Consider the following 18,769-nt stretch of genomic DNA (forward strand, 5'->3'; position numbering starts at 1 on the left):
GCCAAAGGGTATAGGCAGTAGTGGACGAAAAACGCGAAAGGGATGAGCCTCTCACCTGATCGTTCTTCTGTCTTCCAAAATCGTTTTCATACATCAACAACACCATAAAAGGTATGTGTATCTGGTTCTTTGCTCTAAGCTTGTAACTTGCGAACGTGTGGAAGCTGCCTGAAACGTTCTAACTTTGTAACCATCCCATCTACTCACAGAACTACAACCTCCCAACTCTCTCCCAACCCCGAATCATATAAACAAAAATGGCAACCGGTGCTGCTATGTACGTCGCTCTCCTCAAGTCAGAAACTGACACCACCACCGGTATGTTCACCCTCTTAAAAACTTGGTTTTACAATGTGTGTCGGGCAATTAGGCTCTCATCCAAATTACTAATCTGGTTTCCATCTTGTTGTAATAGCTACTCTTGAAGCCATCAAGGCCAAGGTGAGCCTGCACGTCGCCGTATTTCGCTGTGTTTGTGTTCTTGCGTCCTTTTACAAATCCACGAGGTGCTAAACAAACTTTTGTTCTGATGCTTAGGCTGCTGGAACCACCGTCATCGCAGTTGTAAAGCACGTCGCTGGTGAAGCCCCAACTACCACCCATGTAGTCCTCCACCAAGTACGTACTCATTTTTTTAATGTTGCGGCCAAACTTGGTTTCTCCTAAATCTAACCATGTCGTCGTTCTAGTTCGACACTGATGCTAACATGCAAGCCGCCATTGCCACCATCACTCCTCTCTACACTGGTACGTTTCTGCATAACGACCAGTTGGTCCTTGTATTGATTTCGCTTCCCACATGTAGCTGCCGGTGCATTCTTACAAGGACCATTCGACTTGGTCCACCGTGAAGGTTCTCAAGTCCCAGCCGCCACAGACATCTTGTCCATCACCTTGTCTCAAGGAAGTGAGTTAGCGAATGCTTTAATTCGGTTTTTGGAGGGTGAATACTTGGACTTTCGCTCTAAACGCGTTTCACATTCTTGTTAGAGACCGAAACCCCAGCCGTCGACTTTGAATCCGGATACGCACTCGTCCGTGCTGACATGGCTAAAATCCCCAGTACGTCCCTTGTATTTGCTCCCTGCCCCTTTTCAATGACAATCCCCATTAACTCGGACTTTTGTAACAGGCTACAAGCGTTTCTCCCTCTACAAATCTACCATCGACACCAAGATCTACGTCTTGGTCTCCATCTTTGGCGACCAAGCTGGTCTCGCCACCATGGCTGCTGACCCAACCACCGTTGCCACCCAAAAAGCAATCGTTGAGGGATCTGCTCAACATGCTGATGTTATTGGACCCGTTGTTGCTTCCGTTGCTGCTTAAATTTGAGTGGAACGGCAATCAATCATTCAATCGCAAAAAAATTGTATGGAGTTTCTGTGGAAAACTCGTAGAGAATCTCATGTTTTGGTAGAGTGCTTTTGCAAAATAGAAAGCTTTACATGATTTACATTTGTGTAGTTAGGTGTTAGGAGGTTGTGTGTGAGGACGGAGACAAAAGGCGTACATAGTTTCGTGATCAATCACAGCGCAGAGAAGAACTGTGCCGGAAGTACTCAACTGCCTAGCTGGCTGCATTGAGAATAAGATCTACGATTAACGTTGCAGAGATGTCGCCAAATGTAATCCGACGGCAGTTTGTTACGCATGCCTGTCAGTCGCACAGAAGCAACAACCAAGTATCGATCGGTGGCCTCCAGGTACGTCAACGTCTCCACCATGCTGCATGCACAAATTCATCCATTGTCCGACTGGTGTCTCACATACGTAATTTCGAGTGGATTGTTCTATTTCAAATTCTCACGTCTCACAAAAAATTGTTGCCGTGCAAAAATTAGATCTCCATCATCGCAACCCGTCAACTCTCTACGATATTAATCTACAACAATTTAGTGGTAATATTATTATCTAGATTTAATCGCCCCAATGGCTTCATCAAAGGTAGCTCGAGACATGCAAGCTCCAGCAGAACAGGACAATTTGCAACAGATCATAATCGGGTCGGCCAAGGCTGCATTGCTATGCTACGCGCTGCAGATTGCTACAAAGCTGCCGGGACCAGTGCTATCTGGCATGATTATCAAAAAGTGGGTCCTAGATCTATGGTTCTCGTCAACATCACAAAATGTTTAGAATCCAAACATTTAAAATTTGAACTAACTAGTTTATTATTATTTCCAAAGACCAATAGAAGTAATCAAATACCTCGGCGGGCTCGACGCAATGCAATTTAGCGGTATCGCAGCACTCGCCGTATTTGCATACCGAACCATCAAGCTTGGACTTGATACGTACACGCCGATATCAAGCTTTCTCAAATCCTTTATTGCTGGAACGCTAGCTTCTATGACGCTGTTGCTAGACCGGGACGCTACGAGACGACAGGACTATGCCTTATTCGTGCTCGCACGCACGTTCTGGATAGTGTCGAAATACACATATAATACGCTGGATGCCAAGAATGGAGCTGCGAGGAAGGCTGTTGATGAGAAAGTAAAGAGTATACAGGCTGCTCCTGTGGTTGCAACACCAGTGTTGGAGGATGCTGTTGTGGTCACGGATGTAACACCAACGAAACGTGTCGATTCGGCTGTGGATATAGCTAGCGCCAAGAAACTTAATGCATTGTCGCTCCTCTCGCCTATGACTGCTGTCGCTGCTGCACCTGTATCTAATGCTAAAATCTCGGATGCTGTCAAACATGAGGTTCCCGCTGAGCTAAAGACTGAATCGACAATGTTGAAAATCCAAGACTTCGCATTGAAGTTCTTGGGTAAATATGGTGCTACGATTATATATATGGTGACTGTGTCGCAGATTGGGTATTGCTGGCAGTTTTTGCCGAATGGACTACCGGTAAGTTTGTCGTTCATTGCAGATCAACACGCAACTATTGCGTTCTAACAAGATGTTCTTCACGTCTTTGTAGCGCTCATACCTACAATTCCTAAGCTCTTGCACCAGCACCGTTTTCTACTACAACCAGAAACCAAAGACGTATGAAATGCATGCGCAACTTGCCAGTAAGTCCTGTGTTGAACCTTCTTTCTGAGCTTCATTTAACAAGTCTTCTCGATTTAGACGATCTCATAAACAATACCGCCAAATCGATTGAAATCGACCATGTTGATTCCAAGCTTCACTTTTTGGAAAAGTTGGGATTGAAGGTGTTTGCTGATATCATACCACATGGGGTTAAGCATGATCATATTCTCTGTAAGCATGACAAGGGCATGACGAGAACATTTGATGTGAACATAATCTAACAATCTTTGCACAGGTGCCCAATTACACCCCAACTATGAATCCTGTTCCGAGGCATTCGTGCGAGGTGTCATAAAGTCGATCTATGACTTGTAAGTTCAGCATTCTAACCCAAGTCCCTCGCTTCCTTTTACTCACACCTCTTCCATCACCAGATTCAAAATCTACACCGGCGTCTACCTCGGCGCAATCGTAACCGGCTACGTGACGTCGCTCCTCGGTCGCCGTCCTACCCGACCCTCCACTAAATCCGACAAACCAAAACCGAAACCAACCCTCCTCTCCAAAATCCAATCCATCATACTCTGGCCCTTCAAATTCAGTATGGCCGTCGCACAATCGTGTATCGCGATTGGAATCATGCTAAATACTGGCATTTTGGTGCAATGCTATTCTCGTAATCTGACAAAGAGGGAGAGTCATTTGGCTGTGTATGTTGGAGGACTGGTATCGGGATTCTCGAACCTGTTGGAGAATTATGGAAGACAGGTTGAGCTGGCGCTTTATTGTATACCGTTTGCTACGCAGGTGAGTTTTGGTTTTGAAGTGGTCTCAATTGTGATGCTATTCTTTTCTAACGCTAGTCTTAATCGTGTTGGCTGTTGTGCTAACGTATTCAAATTACTCGTTTAGTCATTGTTCTACCAATGGCAGCACTACGGATGGATTCCAAAGGGCATGCCTAAATATGCTGAGATGATGTATCTTGCCCCGTTATGTGGTGTGATGATGACATTCTTTGAGTTTGAACCACGGGTGTTGCCGGGAGTTTTCAGGATGGTGTTTGATCAGGTCTTTTTCAAGAAGCAAGTGGTAGTGGCTGCTGAAACGAAACGGGAAGTTAAAGCATAAATAATATGGGTGATATGATATGTGAAAATTGTGTTTAATATGTGTGAAGGGACATAATGATATCCGTGACTGAAACCAATTGTAGTTTTTTGTTTGTAGAGTGGGAATATGAGTGAAATATATGAACAAAATAACAAAATTGTTTTAATGCGTGTCTATATACCCGAAATTGGGTGTGTTTGGAGCGTACTCTTTTAAGTGTAAGAACAACACTTACAAAAAAAGCAGTTAAAGAGGACCGTCACAAGCTTCTCCACCATGGACCTTCGGACTCCTCTCGGACTCTACAGCTTTGCCCGAGAGCGAGAACACTTGGCAAATCCAACCTGCAGCTTTGAGCGTCAACGACTGCTAACATCTCATGCTACCAGCAGACTGACACTCAGCCAGGTATTGTCTGGTCATAGAGGATGTGTGAATGCTCTTAGGTATGCTGTGTTATATGACTGAACCGTGTTGTCCCGTCGACATTAAATTCACATGATTTTGTATATTGTTGCAAACTAGCTGGAATTCAACGGGAGAGTTGTTGATTAGTGGAAGGTGGGTTGCGTGGTTTTGTGAATGTCAGAGTTACCGAGAGCTAATCTGTTTTGATTGTAGCGATGATACTCACTTATGCCTTTGGAGGTTTGACAAAAGCATTAGGTTCTTCTTGGACCCTTTTTCGCCTCCATCTTCTGACAATAACTCAACATCTAGATACGAGCCAGGCCCACCATCCTCAAAGAACAGTCCGGCACCAACCAAACTCCTATCTCGATTCCCTACAGGCCATCGCGCAAACATATTCAGTGCCAAATTCATGCCTGCTACAGGCGACGCGGTCGTCCTGTGCTGTGCTGGTGACGGTGACGTAAAAGTTATCGACATCTCCATCGGTGCTTCCCGACAGACACTACGGTCAACGTACTCTTGTTTTAGAGATCGTGCTAAAAGAATCGTTACCACGCCTGGAGATCCAAACGTATTCATCGCATGTGGAGAAGGTATACATTCCTGTATTGAAACAATTACACCCTCTATTTTCTACTGACGCAGTGTGCTTAGATGGCACCGTACGGAGATTCGACTTACGAACACCTCATCGATGCACTACAAGCAATCGCAGTTGTCCTGCTCCAATTATCGACTTGTCAGATCACTCTATCGAGCTCAACACCATCTCGCAGAGTCATTTGAATACGAATTACGTGGCTGTTGCTGGTGCGGATCCTCATATGTACCTTTATGATGTGCGGTCGGCAAAGGTGCCAGTATCAAAGTTTCGCCCGTCGTCAGTTAAAGCATCAGGTTTGTCTTGTTTAAAATGATTTGTGTTGGAACCTTCTTGTTGAATTCGGGTTTGAATTATAGGGAATATAACCGCGTGTAAATTCTCAGAGTATAATGGAAGGGAGCTGCTTGGAAGTTGGCACAAGTATGTTGTAGCAAATCAATGCTTTTACGCCTCCCAATTTTTGGTTGACTACGATTTCTGACATTTAGTGACCATATATACTTGTTTGACATCTCTTCATCGGCTGCTGTTGGAAACTTTATATCACCAGGCTCAACATTCAGACACTCTTCCATTCGGCAACGGGTCAAAGTCGATACTGCTCAACCATCTCCTTTTCCACAACCGATAAAAACAGATCCAATAGCTTCCCTTATCGATTTATTCCAACAAGCAGCATTGGAGTATGAAGTAAACAAAGATTACGAAGCATCCATCACACATCTCTCAAAAGTCGCTCAAGTACTCAACGAGAAAAAGATGCTCAAATCATCAAAGTCTCAAAAAATGTGTGCCATGGCACGTCGAAACATGGCTAGAGCGTATCTGGCATGGGGCGCATCCGATTTTGATAAGATAGAGTCGTCAACAACAACAACGGTAGTGGTTAAACAGCCTGAAAGTCCATTGAAACGAAAACGAACTGCCACTACTGGTACAGAAGATAATGATATAGACATGATACCAAACTTGGAACCAGACTCTTCATCTCCACCCATATTTATTATAACACCATCAAAAGAAGGAGAAGCAGGTGACGGATACCAAAACACAAACATGGTAATCCTGCAACGACTCATGAATGCTGGGTCGGAAGCTACAGAGGCCATGGAATATGCTGATTCGAATGTGGCTCCGTCGCTTGTACTTCGAGTTGCATCATCATGGGCTGTATATATTGTTGATCCAAGCTACAAGGAAGGAAGCATTGAACAAGCTGAAAGCGATCTGGATGGTATTGATTGGCCAGTTGATGACAAACTCGCTGATGCAATCGTCGATGTCACGAACGGTGTCATGAATAACGGAGATGCGGAATCGTTTTTGAATTGGATGTGTGACCATCAATCTAAACTTGAGGTTCCGGAATCATGCAGTATCAGTACTGATGTACGAGTACAGGAAATCAACGATCCAGATGGGAAATTGAAGCATGTTGTCGCTGCTGCTGATGCCGATGATGATGAGGAAGGAGCTGATGATGATTGGGATGCGTTTAATGATATGGATGCGAATGAGGGAGGAGAGGGCAATATGGAATCATCGGATGAATCGGGAAGTGATTCGGAATTGATGCCGTCAAGGAGGAATCGGGTGGCGTTTCCACAGACAGAGTTGATTTCTACGTATACCCAAAAGTATAGTGGACATATCAATTCGCAGACTGTCAAGGATGTGAATTTTATTGGGCATGATTCGAGTCTTGTTGTTAGTGGGAGTGATAATGGTGCGTGTGTGGTGGTATTCAAAAGGTACGTATTGGAACTGTTTTGACGGTTTAAGTCTTTTTTCTTGCAGGATTGTTTTTTATCTGGGACAAGAAGACTTCGCGGATCTTGCAAATACTACGTGGTGATGAGCAAGTAGTGAATGTCGTTGAGTCTCATCCATATCTGCCAACTGTCGCTGTATCTGGAATTGATGATGTAAGCACTTGAGCATACCTTTATGATCTCATCTCTTATTTTTTCGCTCTTTCGATTTCTTAAGTATCATCTTGATTCCGCTTTGATTTGTAGACCGTCAAACTATTCGAACCCATATACCCAAAACAAGCCTCCGAACAAATCACCACTTCAGCACCCTCATCATCATCCACCACCTCATCAACTCCCCAACCCACAACAAACTCATCTCCACGCCTATCACACCGTTCAATGGGCCTCTCACACCGGCTCCGCACAGCATCAAACGCAACCACCCCATCTCTCACACAACCATTCACGAGCGATGCGTCAACGACCTTCCCAGGCGGTACCTTCGCCAGTGAAGCTGGACTACCCGTATCAAGCTCACTCTTGCAGCACCAGGATGCGATTGTCGCCGAGTCTGATGAGAGGAGGAATGATCAGGATGGAGAGTTGGTTATTACGAGAAGTATGTTGAGAAGTTTATTGTCTACGATGGGGAGACAGAGGGGTAGTGGTGCGGGTAGTAGTGCTACTGGTGGGCAAGGCGGCGGAGGTGGTGGTGATGAGGAGGTATGTGATAATAACATTGGGTTGTCGAGAGGACTTGATGGCTGATTTTTTTTGTTTAGGAAGAGGATGGCGAATGTCCTGTACAGTAATGTGTAAAGGTAAGCTCATAGCACGGAATGAAATGATGGTAGTTGTATAGTTTATATAAGATAGGTGCTCACACTTGACGCGATTATGTTTCGAGAAGAGTCTCTTTTTTTGCATTACGCGTTTCTTCGTGTCTGACCGTGTTAGAGATCATCATTGCTACGGTGTTCACAAGCTCTTCGTGTGAGGGTGAATGTTCATCCATCTCCATGAATTGCTTTTGTAGTACAAAACCCATGTGTCAAAAGGTTCCTGATCGCAATACGAAAACCTTTACAAGACCTTAATCAGGTAAGTCTTTACATCGTACGTTTGACTATTACTGCCCTTGCCCTTCAAGTTTTCCCAAAATTGGTTGAGGTTTTTACTATTGCGACATTTCCACTCTTGCAACATTTTAACCAAACGTTTGAACAAACCACTCTTTGTAGGACCAGGATAATGGCACGTCCAAACTTCTTAATCATTGTCGCAGACGATCTCGGATTCTCGGATATTGGATGTTTTGGTGGGGAGATCAAGACACCGAATTTGGACAAGTAAGCAACGATGCAATTTCATGGTTCTTTCATGTGGAATGTGGATGCAGGGATCTGTTTGAATATCGGGCTGATGCGTTAAAATACCACCATCATCATGCATATCACGCTTTGAAGCTATACAGTAAAAAGGCTATAACGTCGTTTTGATCGTGCTTTTCTTGCTTAGGCTAGGAGCAGCCGGAACGAGATTCACTGGATTCCATACGGCGTCCGCATGCAGTCCTACACGAGCAATGCTCATGTCTGGAACGGATCATCATTTGGCTGGCGTTGGTCAGGTAAAAACTGTTCACGTTTTGGATGATTGGATGAATCTCACGAATGTATTGCTTTTAGATGGTTGAGTTCATGACTGCTGGAAGGTAGCTCTCACATCATGCAACAACACTTTTTAAACCGACGATGCAAAAAAATCCCGTTCAAATGGTGCATTTGCCAAACAAATCGCAACATCTAACCATTTCCGTTCTTCGTGCAGCAAAGCCCAACAAGCATACTGGAAAGACAAGGAAGGCTACGAGGGCGAACTAAACCGTAAAGTCGCAGCCCTGCCTGAACTCATGAAGGACGCTGGATATTTCACGCTCATGAGCGGCAAATGGCATTTGGGGTTGACAAAGGCCACGGCACCGTGCTCGAGAGGGTTTGATAGGAATTTTAGTATGTTGCATGGAGGGTGGGTTCAAAAAAACCGATGTACAGTTTACTGGATTCCGCAACTGGAGAGGCGGATGGCTAACGCACGTCTTGTTGGGCGATAGACATAATCATTATGCATTCGAGCCACAAGTACAGCCTTCGGATGCTTCGGATGTAGACGAGGGGCCTGGGTCGCCACTGCGTAATCCTGGGAAACCACCTCTGGTATGTCGTTTGCTTAGCATCCCCCAAAAAATAGCATTAGATATGAACAAATTCCATTTTTTAACAGTACATGGAGGGAGACCAATTCATTCCAGCCAGTTCGCTTCCGGCAGACTTTTATAGTACGGAAACGTTTACGGATCGTTTGGTTGAGTATTTGGAAGGACGTAGTCCCACGGAGAAGCAGGCGCCATTTTTTGCGTACTTGCCTTATACTGGTAAGGGTTTGAAGTTGAGAGAACGTTTATAAACAGAGAAACGAAGGAATGAGCTAAAAAAATCCTACCATTTTAACACCCAATGACGCAAACCTCACATCAACATTCGCCGTCCCACAACTAGCGCCCCATTTCCCACTCCAAGCACCCGACCGCCTCATCGCCAAATACAAGGGCCGGTACGATGCTGGGCCAGAAGTATTGCGTGTCGAAAGGATCGAACACCTGAAGGTAGGAACCTCCATGGTCTGTTCGTTTTTTCTACACCTGACCAGTTTAAAAACCACAGCGTCTCGGGCTAATCCCGCAAAATGTCCACCCACATCCCATGGTGCCGCACTTCAAGACCAAGAACTGGGTCGACTTGGCCGAAGACGAACGTAAAAAATCCGCAAAGATGATGGAAGTGTATGCCGCAATGGTTGAGTCTATTGATGAGAATGTGGGCAAGGTTGTCGAGTATTTGAAGACGACGGGAGAGTTTGAGAATACGTTTATCATGGTATGCGGGAAAAATGCTACTGTACACTTGAGAGATTGCGTGTATGAATGTACAGGACTGACTAACACGTATGCTTTGTTACTATAGTTTATTTCGGATAATGGAGCTGGTATGGAATTGAAAGTTTGAACGGATAAATCGCTTGATCTGAAGGTTGATTTTCTTTTCCAGAGGGAGGGCTCCTTGAGGCACGACCCATGTTTGGAGAACGGGTGCAAAATGCTATTAAAAAGTACTATGATAATAGTTTGGAGAACATTGGGAGAGGGAACTCTGTAAGTTGTAGTGAACTTTGTTTGTCGCAGTAACATTCCCTGGCTGACTCGTTCGGTTTTTCTCTTCGTAGTATGTCTACGTAAGTCAGACACTCCATCACACGTTTACAGACAACTTGAACACTAACATTTGCTCACCAGTATGGTCCACGTTGGGCACAAGCTGGTACGTAACCCACCTCAACTGCAACTTGACAGTCTAAGTCCTCTCATCACTGTTTTTTAAGCTACTGCCCCGTCCCGCCTATACAAGACCTGGATCACCGAAGGCGGAATCCGCACCCCATGTATCGTCCACTACCCGAAATACAAGCAAGCAAACATCACACACGCAATGACGACATGCCTTGATCTCCTACCAACTATGCTGGAATTAGCTGGCGCGACACACCCATCAGAGACCGGGAATGGAGTATTTAGAGGTCGTAAAGTGCTGCCCGTGAGGGGCAAATCGTGGGTACCGTTGTTGAGTGGTGCGGCGAGTGAGGTTTATCCTGATGATTATGCCATTTGCTGGTGAGTGGGTTTGAGACGAGCGTTGGCTCTTTAGTTCTCAAGAAATATTGGATGTTTTTTGGTCTGATCGTTTCGCGTTTTTCAGGGAGTTGTTTGGACAACAAGCCATCAGGAAGGGGGATTATAAGGCAATCTTTATTCCTAAACCAATGGGTAAGCTCTCTCCCTCATACCTCGTTTCTTTAACATCACCCAACATATCCTTTTCATAGGATCCGGCAAATGGGAATTATACAATGTCGCCGCTGATGCAGGCGAGGTAACTAACATTGCTGCCAAAGAACCTCTGAGACTTGAATCAATGATTACGGAATGGTCTGCGTATGCCTTGAACTCGAATGTGGTCGAGATGCCACCAAGTCCGTTGGGCGGTGGATCTAAAAAGGGTAAAGGTGGTGCTGCTGGTGCCAAACTTTAAAGAATACCTAGCACTGTTTTCTTTTTGTAATGAAACGGAATGGTTTTCGGCAAATAGAGCCTCATGCGTAAGGCTTTCTTGTTATGCAAAAAAAGCTACAAAGCTGGCGCAAAATGGATTTATAGTTATCATACAGGGTATCTCGCTCTCATGCAAGTGCTTCGAATGCTTTCGTACAGCTTCAGTATTAGTGAACGCCTAGTCAGCTGCATTCCTAAGTCGTAATCTGACGTGTCCGAGTCTGTTATGTATCAGTCCGTTCGACGATTTTGGAGTTTTCTCCTTTTGGTAGTGCAGTTCTCCGACGGCAGCATCTAGGAGTAGCGGCGGTAGCATGTTAATGTGTATGTAATAGAGCTGAGACAGAACAAACAACAAATGATAATCTGTATCATTGACGAGGAATCGTTTTTGAGTGAGGATCTTTCATGCATACCTCATCTTTCACATTCCTAGTCTAACGAATCATAACGTCAGAGCACTCCTTGGTGTAGCTGATATTTCATGTCTTGAATTCCTCAAACAGCACTTTCAGACACTCAACCAAGAGGATTTGTGTTGTCATGCCTTCTATCTTAGCATTGTGCAAAAAAGGCGACCTTCACAGCCGAGTAATTTTCAAGAATGAAACGTCTCTTCCTTGGCATCTCGATTAAATCTAACGCCAGATTGTCAGTCCACTTCATAGAGCCATCGAGCAGCATCATAATGCATTATACCACCGTTGTCAAGAACAGCTGAAGTTCGAGCTCTCTCAATGACACGTGTGTCTTAATTTGCCAAACCAGCCTGCTTCAGCAAGTCTGTTATGCACAGTCGGGATCAGACCGACGTAGACACGAAAAAAGGCGACATCGTATCCCTGGTCTGCATCGAGCTTCTGTCCGGTCCAAAGCACAAAAAAGGCACGATTTGGAAAACTCATCACTTTCTTCCATGACAAGGGCTACCTGGTATAGGACTTCGCTATGGTTTTTCATTATGCGAGCCACGAATTGCAAGTACGCAACCGTAAGAGGTATCGAATCCACGATTCAGCAGTATCTTCAGGGCCTTGAATAGTGTATCATCCAGTTGAGATAGTGATGGTTCTAATGCTTAAATTTAAAGAGAATCCTCATGCTGTGGTGTTTCCAAAAAACAGGAGTTGGTTGTTTGGATACATGTGCAAAGTGTATTACCGTGGCGTTATCTACAAGGTATCCAGCTCTTATGCAAGTTTCTACGTTCCCTTCAATGATTCAATATAGCTTCAGTATCAGCCAACACCTTTTCAGCAGCTTTTCTAACTCGTAAGCTGACGTGTCCGAATCGGTCGTGGATCAGTTCATGCAACAGTTTAGAGGTTTCTTCCTTTTTGTAATTCAGTTCTCCGAGGTTAGTGTTAAGGAGTAGTGGTGGTAGCATGTTTATGTACATGTATTGGAGCTGAGAAGGACCAGGGAAAAAAGTGTCAAACATGGTATTGCTGATAATCGAAGAAATTATAGCCTTACCTCATCTTCCACATTCCTAGTCTCTCGAACAATCACATCCAAAACGATTCTCAAATCATTGGTATAGATGATATCCCAAGTCGTGGAGTCCTCAAATAGCACTTTGAGGAACTCAATCAAGAGAATTTGTGTGGGCATGTCATCTATTGGGGATAAAGAAAGGGTTGGTAATCAATCCTGATCTGAATTTCCACTGAAGATCTCCTACCAGCTCGATTGAACATAAAGACGAGATTCTCAGTCAATGTCTTGCTGTGACTGATTCTGCTTCCTACTGAGCTAAGCACTCGGTTTATCATGACGAGGGTTCGAGCATTCTTCTTCGTGAATTGGTCGTTGAATATCAACTAGCGATTGAGACGAAGGGATGTTAGTACACATTCTGGGCAAGACTGTTCTTCTTTCGCGTGAAGAGCTTACCAGCAATCGAATCAGATCATAATTGAATTCCTCTCGATGATCGTCTCTCGTTCTTTCAATGGTGTCACATATCGACTGTATCAGTTCATCGTTGAGCAACTCTAAGTGCGATAAAAATATCAGACTGTCGGCTACTCGAATCTGAAATCAGCACGAAATCGCTCTCATACCCATTTCAGATATAGACAACTCCTGTACTCGACAGACTTCATATAGCAATCGAGCAGCAGCATGATGCATTCTATCCCCCTTATTAAACACAGCTGAAGCCCAAGCCCTCGATAACACCACATCACGTAATTTCGTAAACCAGTCGTCTTCAGCGAGTCTTCTATAGACGTTGGGCGATAGTTGACCGACATGAAAGAGAAGAGAGACGACAACGTATCCCTTGTCTGCATCCAGTTTCTGTTTTTGGGAAAACCCAACACAATTAGTTCCAGGACAAGAGGTTGTCGACAAAAAGAATGATTACGAAATACCTCGATATCTTGTTTGGCCAGTATTTTGGCGAACTGGTCGCCCTCGTCAGTAAAGAGCTTGGACTGACATAGTTCTTCTGCAATGATTTTCATATCATGCGAGCCTCGAATAGCATGTATTTTACTTGCAACAGATTGCATGACTGATTCCACTATGGGAACTATGTCTTCAACGGGTTGTGATAGAGTATCGTCCAAGTCTAAAACGATGGTGGTTTTAATGGCAGTGTTCAAATCAGATGCACGTCGTAAGAGAGCCAAGGCGGTTGATAACGCGTGATGGTACCATGTAAGAGCTGTTCGAGTTCCTTCATTCGTTCAGTCTCCTCCTTGGCTTGAGCTGCATCACGCTCTTCTTGCATTGTCAACATTCGACACTATATTTCAATACAAGTCGTTAGCGAACGATAAAACGCACTGAGCTAATTAAAATCTATTGATAAGTACAGGCCTGCCTTATATCTATCCTCTCCTCTCTAGCTCTGCAACACGGAGCTTGAGCTCCAAAATGGAAGTGGACGAGGTAGAGGAAGATGGAGGACAGACGCCTGATTCAAATGAGGACAGAGAGCCTGGAACTGATGATATTATTAAGGAAATCAATAGTATAGAACTGGTATGCTTTGTTTGTCTTTCCTTTGTCGAAACTATGAAACATCAAATAACACGGTATTCAACTTAGACCATTGTCGCTCTACTACGAGTCGCATCTCAAGCCACCAGTATGTTGACATCAACTGCACCAACCAAAGATCCATTGTCGGGATTAGCGTTTGACGATCTGGCAAAGAGATACTTTGATGCCTTGAACGTAATGCCGTTGGCTGGTTTTTTGTCATTGACATCATATGCGTGAAACTCACATATTCTCTTACTTAGGTCATTCAAAACAGACTACGAGTCGTAATACGCTTACTCGCTGACAAGGGTGTACTAGCACGTCCCGATCAACACCCAATGCCAATCAAAACGAATGTACATGGTGAAGAAAAGGATTTGGAGTTGCTTGTTGAGGCTGTTGATTTATTGAGATCCAAGATGAAGGATGCGTTGGATCAGCATACGGCTAGAGGAGGAGGAGGTGCAGGTGCAAGTGAGTCCTGACGCGTGGAGTTTCGCTGTTTCAAGCAGTGTTGGATGAGTACTAGGGACATAAATTATCAGTTCGCATCTGTATCAAAGTTACAAGTAAAATAGATCTAGTCGCATGTATATGTTTGGTTCTCTTTGGTCAAGATGCCACCGTTCGTGACTGCACCGCTTAAGTCGTTACAGGAACTCGCCGATTGGGATTCAGCAGAAACTCCTGTCTATGTTACAATCCGTCGAGATTCTGTCAAGAAGCCAGAAAAATCACGACCAAAAGTAATTGTCTGTCATGATTTCAAAGGAGGATATAACGAGGACGCATCATGGCAAGGAAATCATCAATTTAACGCGTATAGATTCGACCATTGGTCCTCAATTGACGTGTTTATATGTAACGTTGTGGTGTAAAGCTTCGACATTAAACTGCTGAAAACGCTAACCCTAGAGTTTTGTAGACTTCAGTCATTGGAGGATTACTATTCCACCACCTACCTGGATTAATGCTGCACATACGAACAATGTCAAGGTGTGAATTCAACTGAAAGCAAAAAGGAAGCGAAAATGTGCTGACGATGTTTCCATAACCAGATCCTTGGAACGTTTATAACTGAATGGGATGAAGGAATCGAGGAGAATTTAAGACTTATCTATGGTGTAGATGATCCAAGTAGTGGAACAGTGTCAGATCAGTTTGCTGTCAAACTTGGTATGTACCAAAAACCAACTGACACAGAAGAACAAGTTTATCTCTCTCGCGTCTATCTCTCACTTTCTTACACACAGCACAGATTGCTAAACACTATGCATTTGACGGCTGGCTTTTGAATATCGAATCTCCTCTGAGGAATGCTCAACAAGCCCACGACATGGTCAAGTTTGTTGAGATCTTGACCGACACCATGCATGAATATGTGCCTGGGTCGCTAGTGATTTGGTATGATAGTCTGACTACTGAAGGTCGGTTTGGCTGGTTCTGTTGAATTCAGACTTTGACAGTGGCAACCTATGTTTTTTTGCCCATTCCGTTACAAGAATGCTCTGATTTTGCTATTATCTTGCTCCGATAACATGTCGCTATACCTCTGACTCTATCATTATGATAACGCTTATTTATTACTTTCATTCTTGTAGGAAAGATTGAATGGCAAGACGGTCTCACGTCCCGCAACCGCCCATTCTTTGAAGCCGCTGACGCGATCTTCACGAACTATACTTGGAAGGCACATCAACCTGCACACGATTCTCAAGAAGCTGGAGATAAAAGGACGGACGTGTTTGTTGGGATTGATTTTTGGGGAAGGAACACGTTTGGTGGTGGTGGATTTAATGTGCACAAGGTATGTAACATTCAGCTTCTTGTGCAACATCGGGCTAATGAGTTTGATGTTTAGGCTCTAAGAGTAATCAAGGACGCCGGGACATCAGTCGCAATGTTCGCGCCAGGATGGAGTTATGAGCACCTTGATTCGAGCATGTTTGAGTTGTATGAGGCTTGTTTGTGGCATGGTATTCATAAGATGGACCCGTCAAAGATTGTCTTGCCAGCGAAGGATGTTGAGGAAAACGCTTCGACAAATCCTGATGAAAATGGTATGGAAAAAATATCCTATCGTAGTTTGCAGTTTTTTGCCAAGACGCAACTTCTTTAGATCTAGGATGTATTACAGATTATATTAAACCACGAGCTTCTATCACCTCCCTCTACTCCAACTTTTGTCTTGGAGCTGGTCTCGAGTATTATGTTGGTGGGAACCGAGTGAGCTCAACGCCGTGGCATCATATCGGAAGGACGTCACTCTTGCCGAGGTAAAACTCACAACCAAAAGCTCTCCCTTTGAAAATACTCACGGTAATTCAGTTTCAATCACCGTCCATCCACCATCCTTGTACTGGACGGCAGCAATCTACGTCCAGATCGTACGACTTGTGCCTATACATCTAAACTCGAAACGGGGAAAGCGTTTTGGGGTGGCTCTAGTCTTGTCATTCGTGGGAGCGATCGTCCTTTAAACCAAAGTTTGGTTACAATCCCATTATTTGGCCTGGATATCGCGTATGGTGACAGTCTGAGTCACCTACGTGTAAGAGTAACAGATGTGTCCCAGGACATTGCAATCGGATTTATCATAACACACGAAACAGGGACAGAATATGTCGTGTTTCCCAAATTAGTTAGTGTCGTTGGTGATTGGACGACACTAGAAACTGATTTAGGGGCAGTATGGAGTAGTGGAGATGTGTTGAAAGAATTGGGACTGGTGTTTGCTCACAAGTCTCATTCTCATACATATGGAGTGAGCAAGTCCGATATACTCCCAGATGAACAAGTACCGGGCACAGAAACAGATATCCTTGCTCGTATAGGCGAGATATCACTCATAGACCCAGACCCAAGCAATCCACCAGCCCCACCTGATCACCATCTATCCCTAACAACGTCCGATATAACAGACCTTGGCCCAAACGTTGAATTCACGTTATCCTGGAATTTACAGGACATTCCTATAATCACGTGGGAAGTGTTTGTGGATGATGAGTGGGTGGGTACGGCGTTTGGGAATGCGTTTCGGCTCGTGAGGCCGAAAGTGTGGGCGTTTGGAAGGATTATGTTGGTTGGGTACGCGGATGGTGATAGTGAGAAGAGTGTTGTGCTTGTGGGTAACTGGGAGATATAAATAGATGTATGTTTAAACAATGTTTTGTATTTCAATAATTCTAATTTTATAAAGATCCGAAAAGGTGCTTGTTTGCGAATACATATTCTTCAAATGATTCGCCGTCCCGTCCCGTGAGGTACTTTAGGTCGTTTGATTGTTGTTCGTAGCCACCATCCAAGACCTGTAGGAGTACCACTTGGTTAATAACATAAATAATGACAAACCAGCGGTTTCGTGGACTTGTGGATACCTTTTGGAAAACAACAGACGCAAACAGCAACGACAGCTCAGGTCGCCCCTGAGCTCTCAGCACATCAAGATACTGAGGGATCGTTAACGGCTCATAACGAATAGTACGTCCCAAAGCCCGTGAGAATGCAGCAGCGATTTCGTTTCCACCTGTCAAGCTAGTACACTACAAAATCAGTCCCTAGTGACAACAATATAAAGTGAAAGACAACACACTCACTCTCGAACAGTAAGAGCATACGCCTTCCCGTTATGTTTCGCAACTGGATCCAACAAGACATGGAAGAATGCAGCAGCCATATCCGTAAGTCCGATGCCAGAGAATTTGCGGAAGCCCCATGGCATTCTTATGCAATCTAGAACAAGCAGGAAGAATGAGAATATTAAAAATCGACAAGAGCAAAAAGAAGTGACGGGCTTTCTGCCGCTATAAATCGGTGTTATTTGACGTACCTTCAGATATGATACTCTTGGCCCACTGCATAGAGTTCGAATGAAAGAATGGTGGTCGAAGCAAAGTCCAGGATAGTCCGCTCTTAACCACTGGCTGTTCTGACGCGATGACCGTTGGATCATCAATGGAACCATTAATTTGGGGTGGTAGTCCACTCAACATTACGACACGCTCCACGGATCCGGCGCGTTTAGCAGCATCAATCCAGGCTTGTGCGAAATCTAGACCGTATCTATATGTGTGAAGAGCGAGAAAAGGACGTCGATGAGGACAAAATAATCCAACACTGATTTGCTGTGACGTACTTTGGCAAAAACGGCTTAATAATTGCTAAATCCTGCACTCCCGTTAACGCATCATCAAGCTCCTTTGGCGTGGTGCCTGCGACGGTGATGAATGTGACACTTGATCCAAATGTTGGGTTTTCTACAGCAGCTTTGGAAGCATCACGGGTACATCCGACTGTGACGAAACGGTCTGGTCGTGAAGACAGGAATTTCAGCAGTGGGATTCCGACCTGGAGGTGAAAGTCAGGCAGTCAGCATCAAAATCAAAGGGAAGTGTGGACGCGAAAGGCTTAAGAGGTTTACGTACATTGCCGGTGGAGCCAACTACGAGTACTTTACGAGGAGCCATTAGTGTGGTAAGATGTAGCTGGTGAACTGTTTTGAAACGAGAAAGATCAGTCTGCGTGTTTTCAGACAAAGTTGGTTTTTTTGTCATCCGGAATTTTGAGACCCCGCAAGTCCGTGAAAAGCGAGATAGGCGAGGAGAGAAGGTACGTGTTCATACGTGTTTCGAAAACATTTCAGCGCGGCCACCTTCTATCTTTTCTTTGCTGTTACATGCTATTACAAACCAAACACAAACACGTGATGCTAATTGTTTGAAGTCGGGC

The 18,769-nt window shown here is 44.4% G+C and overlaps 5 protein-coding genes across 5 annotated transcripts; 4 read left to right on the top strand and 1 right to left on the bottom strand.

Annotated features, from left to right (window-relative positions):
* Positions 1–4,380: 4,380 nt before the first annotated feature.
* SmJEL517_g05276 (uncharacterized protein) lies at positions 4,381–7,691 on the top strand (the record flags this gene model as incomplete). The annotated part of the gene is made up of 8 exons (XM_031171202.1): positions 4,381–4,550; positions 4,825–5,111; positions 5,173–5,415; positions 5,479–5,542; positions 5,611–6,848; positions 6,920–7,047; positions 7,141–7,602; positions 7,662–7,691. 8 exons carry the CDS (start codon positions 4,381–4,383, stop codon positions 7,689–7,691), a joined length of 2,622 nt encoding a protein of 873 aa, XP_031022813.1.
* A 439-nt stretch (positions 7,692–8,130) lies between these two features.
* Positions 8,131–11,024, top strand: SmJEL517_g05277 (uncharacterized protein; the record flags this gene model as incomplete). The annotated part of the gene is made up of 15 exons (XM_031171203.1): positions 8,131–8,228; positions 8,398–8,509; positions 8,568–8,593; positions 8,710–8,907; positions 8,993–9,095; positions 9,163–9,313; positions 9,438–9,544; positions 9,603–9,815; positions 9,903–9,924; positions 9,987–10,090; positions 10,162–10,170; positions 10,232–10,256; positions 10,318–10,606; positions 10,692–10,759; positions 10,819–11,024. The coding sequence occupies 15 exons, from the start codon at positions 8,131–8,133 to the stop codon at positions 11,022–11,024; spliced, it is 1,731 nt and encodes a 576-aa protein (XP_031022812.1).
* Positions 11,025–12,257: 1,233 nt separating this feature from the next.
* On the bottom strand, positions 12,258–13,784 carry SmJEL517_g05278 (uncharacterized protein; the record flags this gene model as incomplete). Its single annotated transcript, XM_031171204.1, has 7 exons — positions 12,258–12,452; positions 12,521–12,663; positions 12,729–12,867; positions 12,941–13,041; positions 13,111–13,348; positions 13,423–13,622; positions 13,709–13,784. 7 exons carry the CDS (start codon positions 13,782–13,784, stop codon positions 12,258–12,260), a joined length of 1,092 nt encoding a protein of 363 aa, XP_031022811.1.
* A 146-nt stretch (positions 13,785–13,930) lies between these two features.
* Positions 13,931–14,526, top strand: SmJEL517_g05279 (uncharacterized protein; the record flags this gene model as incomplete). The annotated part of the gene is made up of 3 exons (XM_031171205.1): positions 13,931–14,038; positions 14,105–14,233; positions 14,302–14,526. 3 exons carry the CDS (start codon positions 13,931–13,933, stop codon positions 14,524–14,526), a joined length of 462 nt encoding a protein of 153 aa, XP_031022810.1.
* A 132-nt stretch (positions 14,527–14,658) lies between these two features.
* Positions 14,659–17,186, top strand: SmJEL517_g05280 (mannosyl-glycoprotein endo-beta-N-acetylglucosaminidase; the record flags this gene model as incomplete). The annotated part of the gene is made up of 8 exons (XM_031171206.1): positions 14,659–14,902; positions 14,967–15,037; positions 15,100–15,217; positions 15,295–15,468; positions 15,643–15,848; positions 15,903–16,101; positions 16,161–16,317; positions 16,370–17,186. 8 exons carry the CDS (start codon positions 14,659–14,661, stop codon positions 17,184–17,186), a joined length of 1,986 nt encoding a protein of 661 aa, XP_031022797.1.
* Between the last annotated feature and the right edge of the window lie 1,583 nt (positions 17,187–18,769).

Source organism: Synchytrium microbalum, assembly GCF_006535985.1.
Source record: "Synchytrium microbalum strain JEL517 chromosome Unknown SmJEL517_scf0046, whole genome shotgun sequence".
Lineage (NCBI taxonomy): Eukaryota > Fungi > Chytridiomycota > Chytridiomycetes > Synchytriales > Synchytriaceae > Synchytrium > Synchytrium microbalum.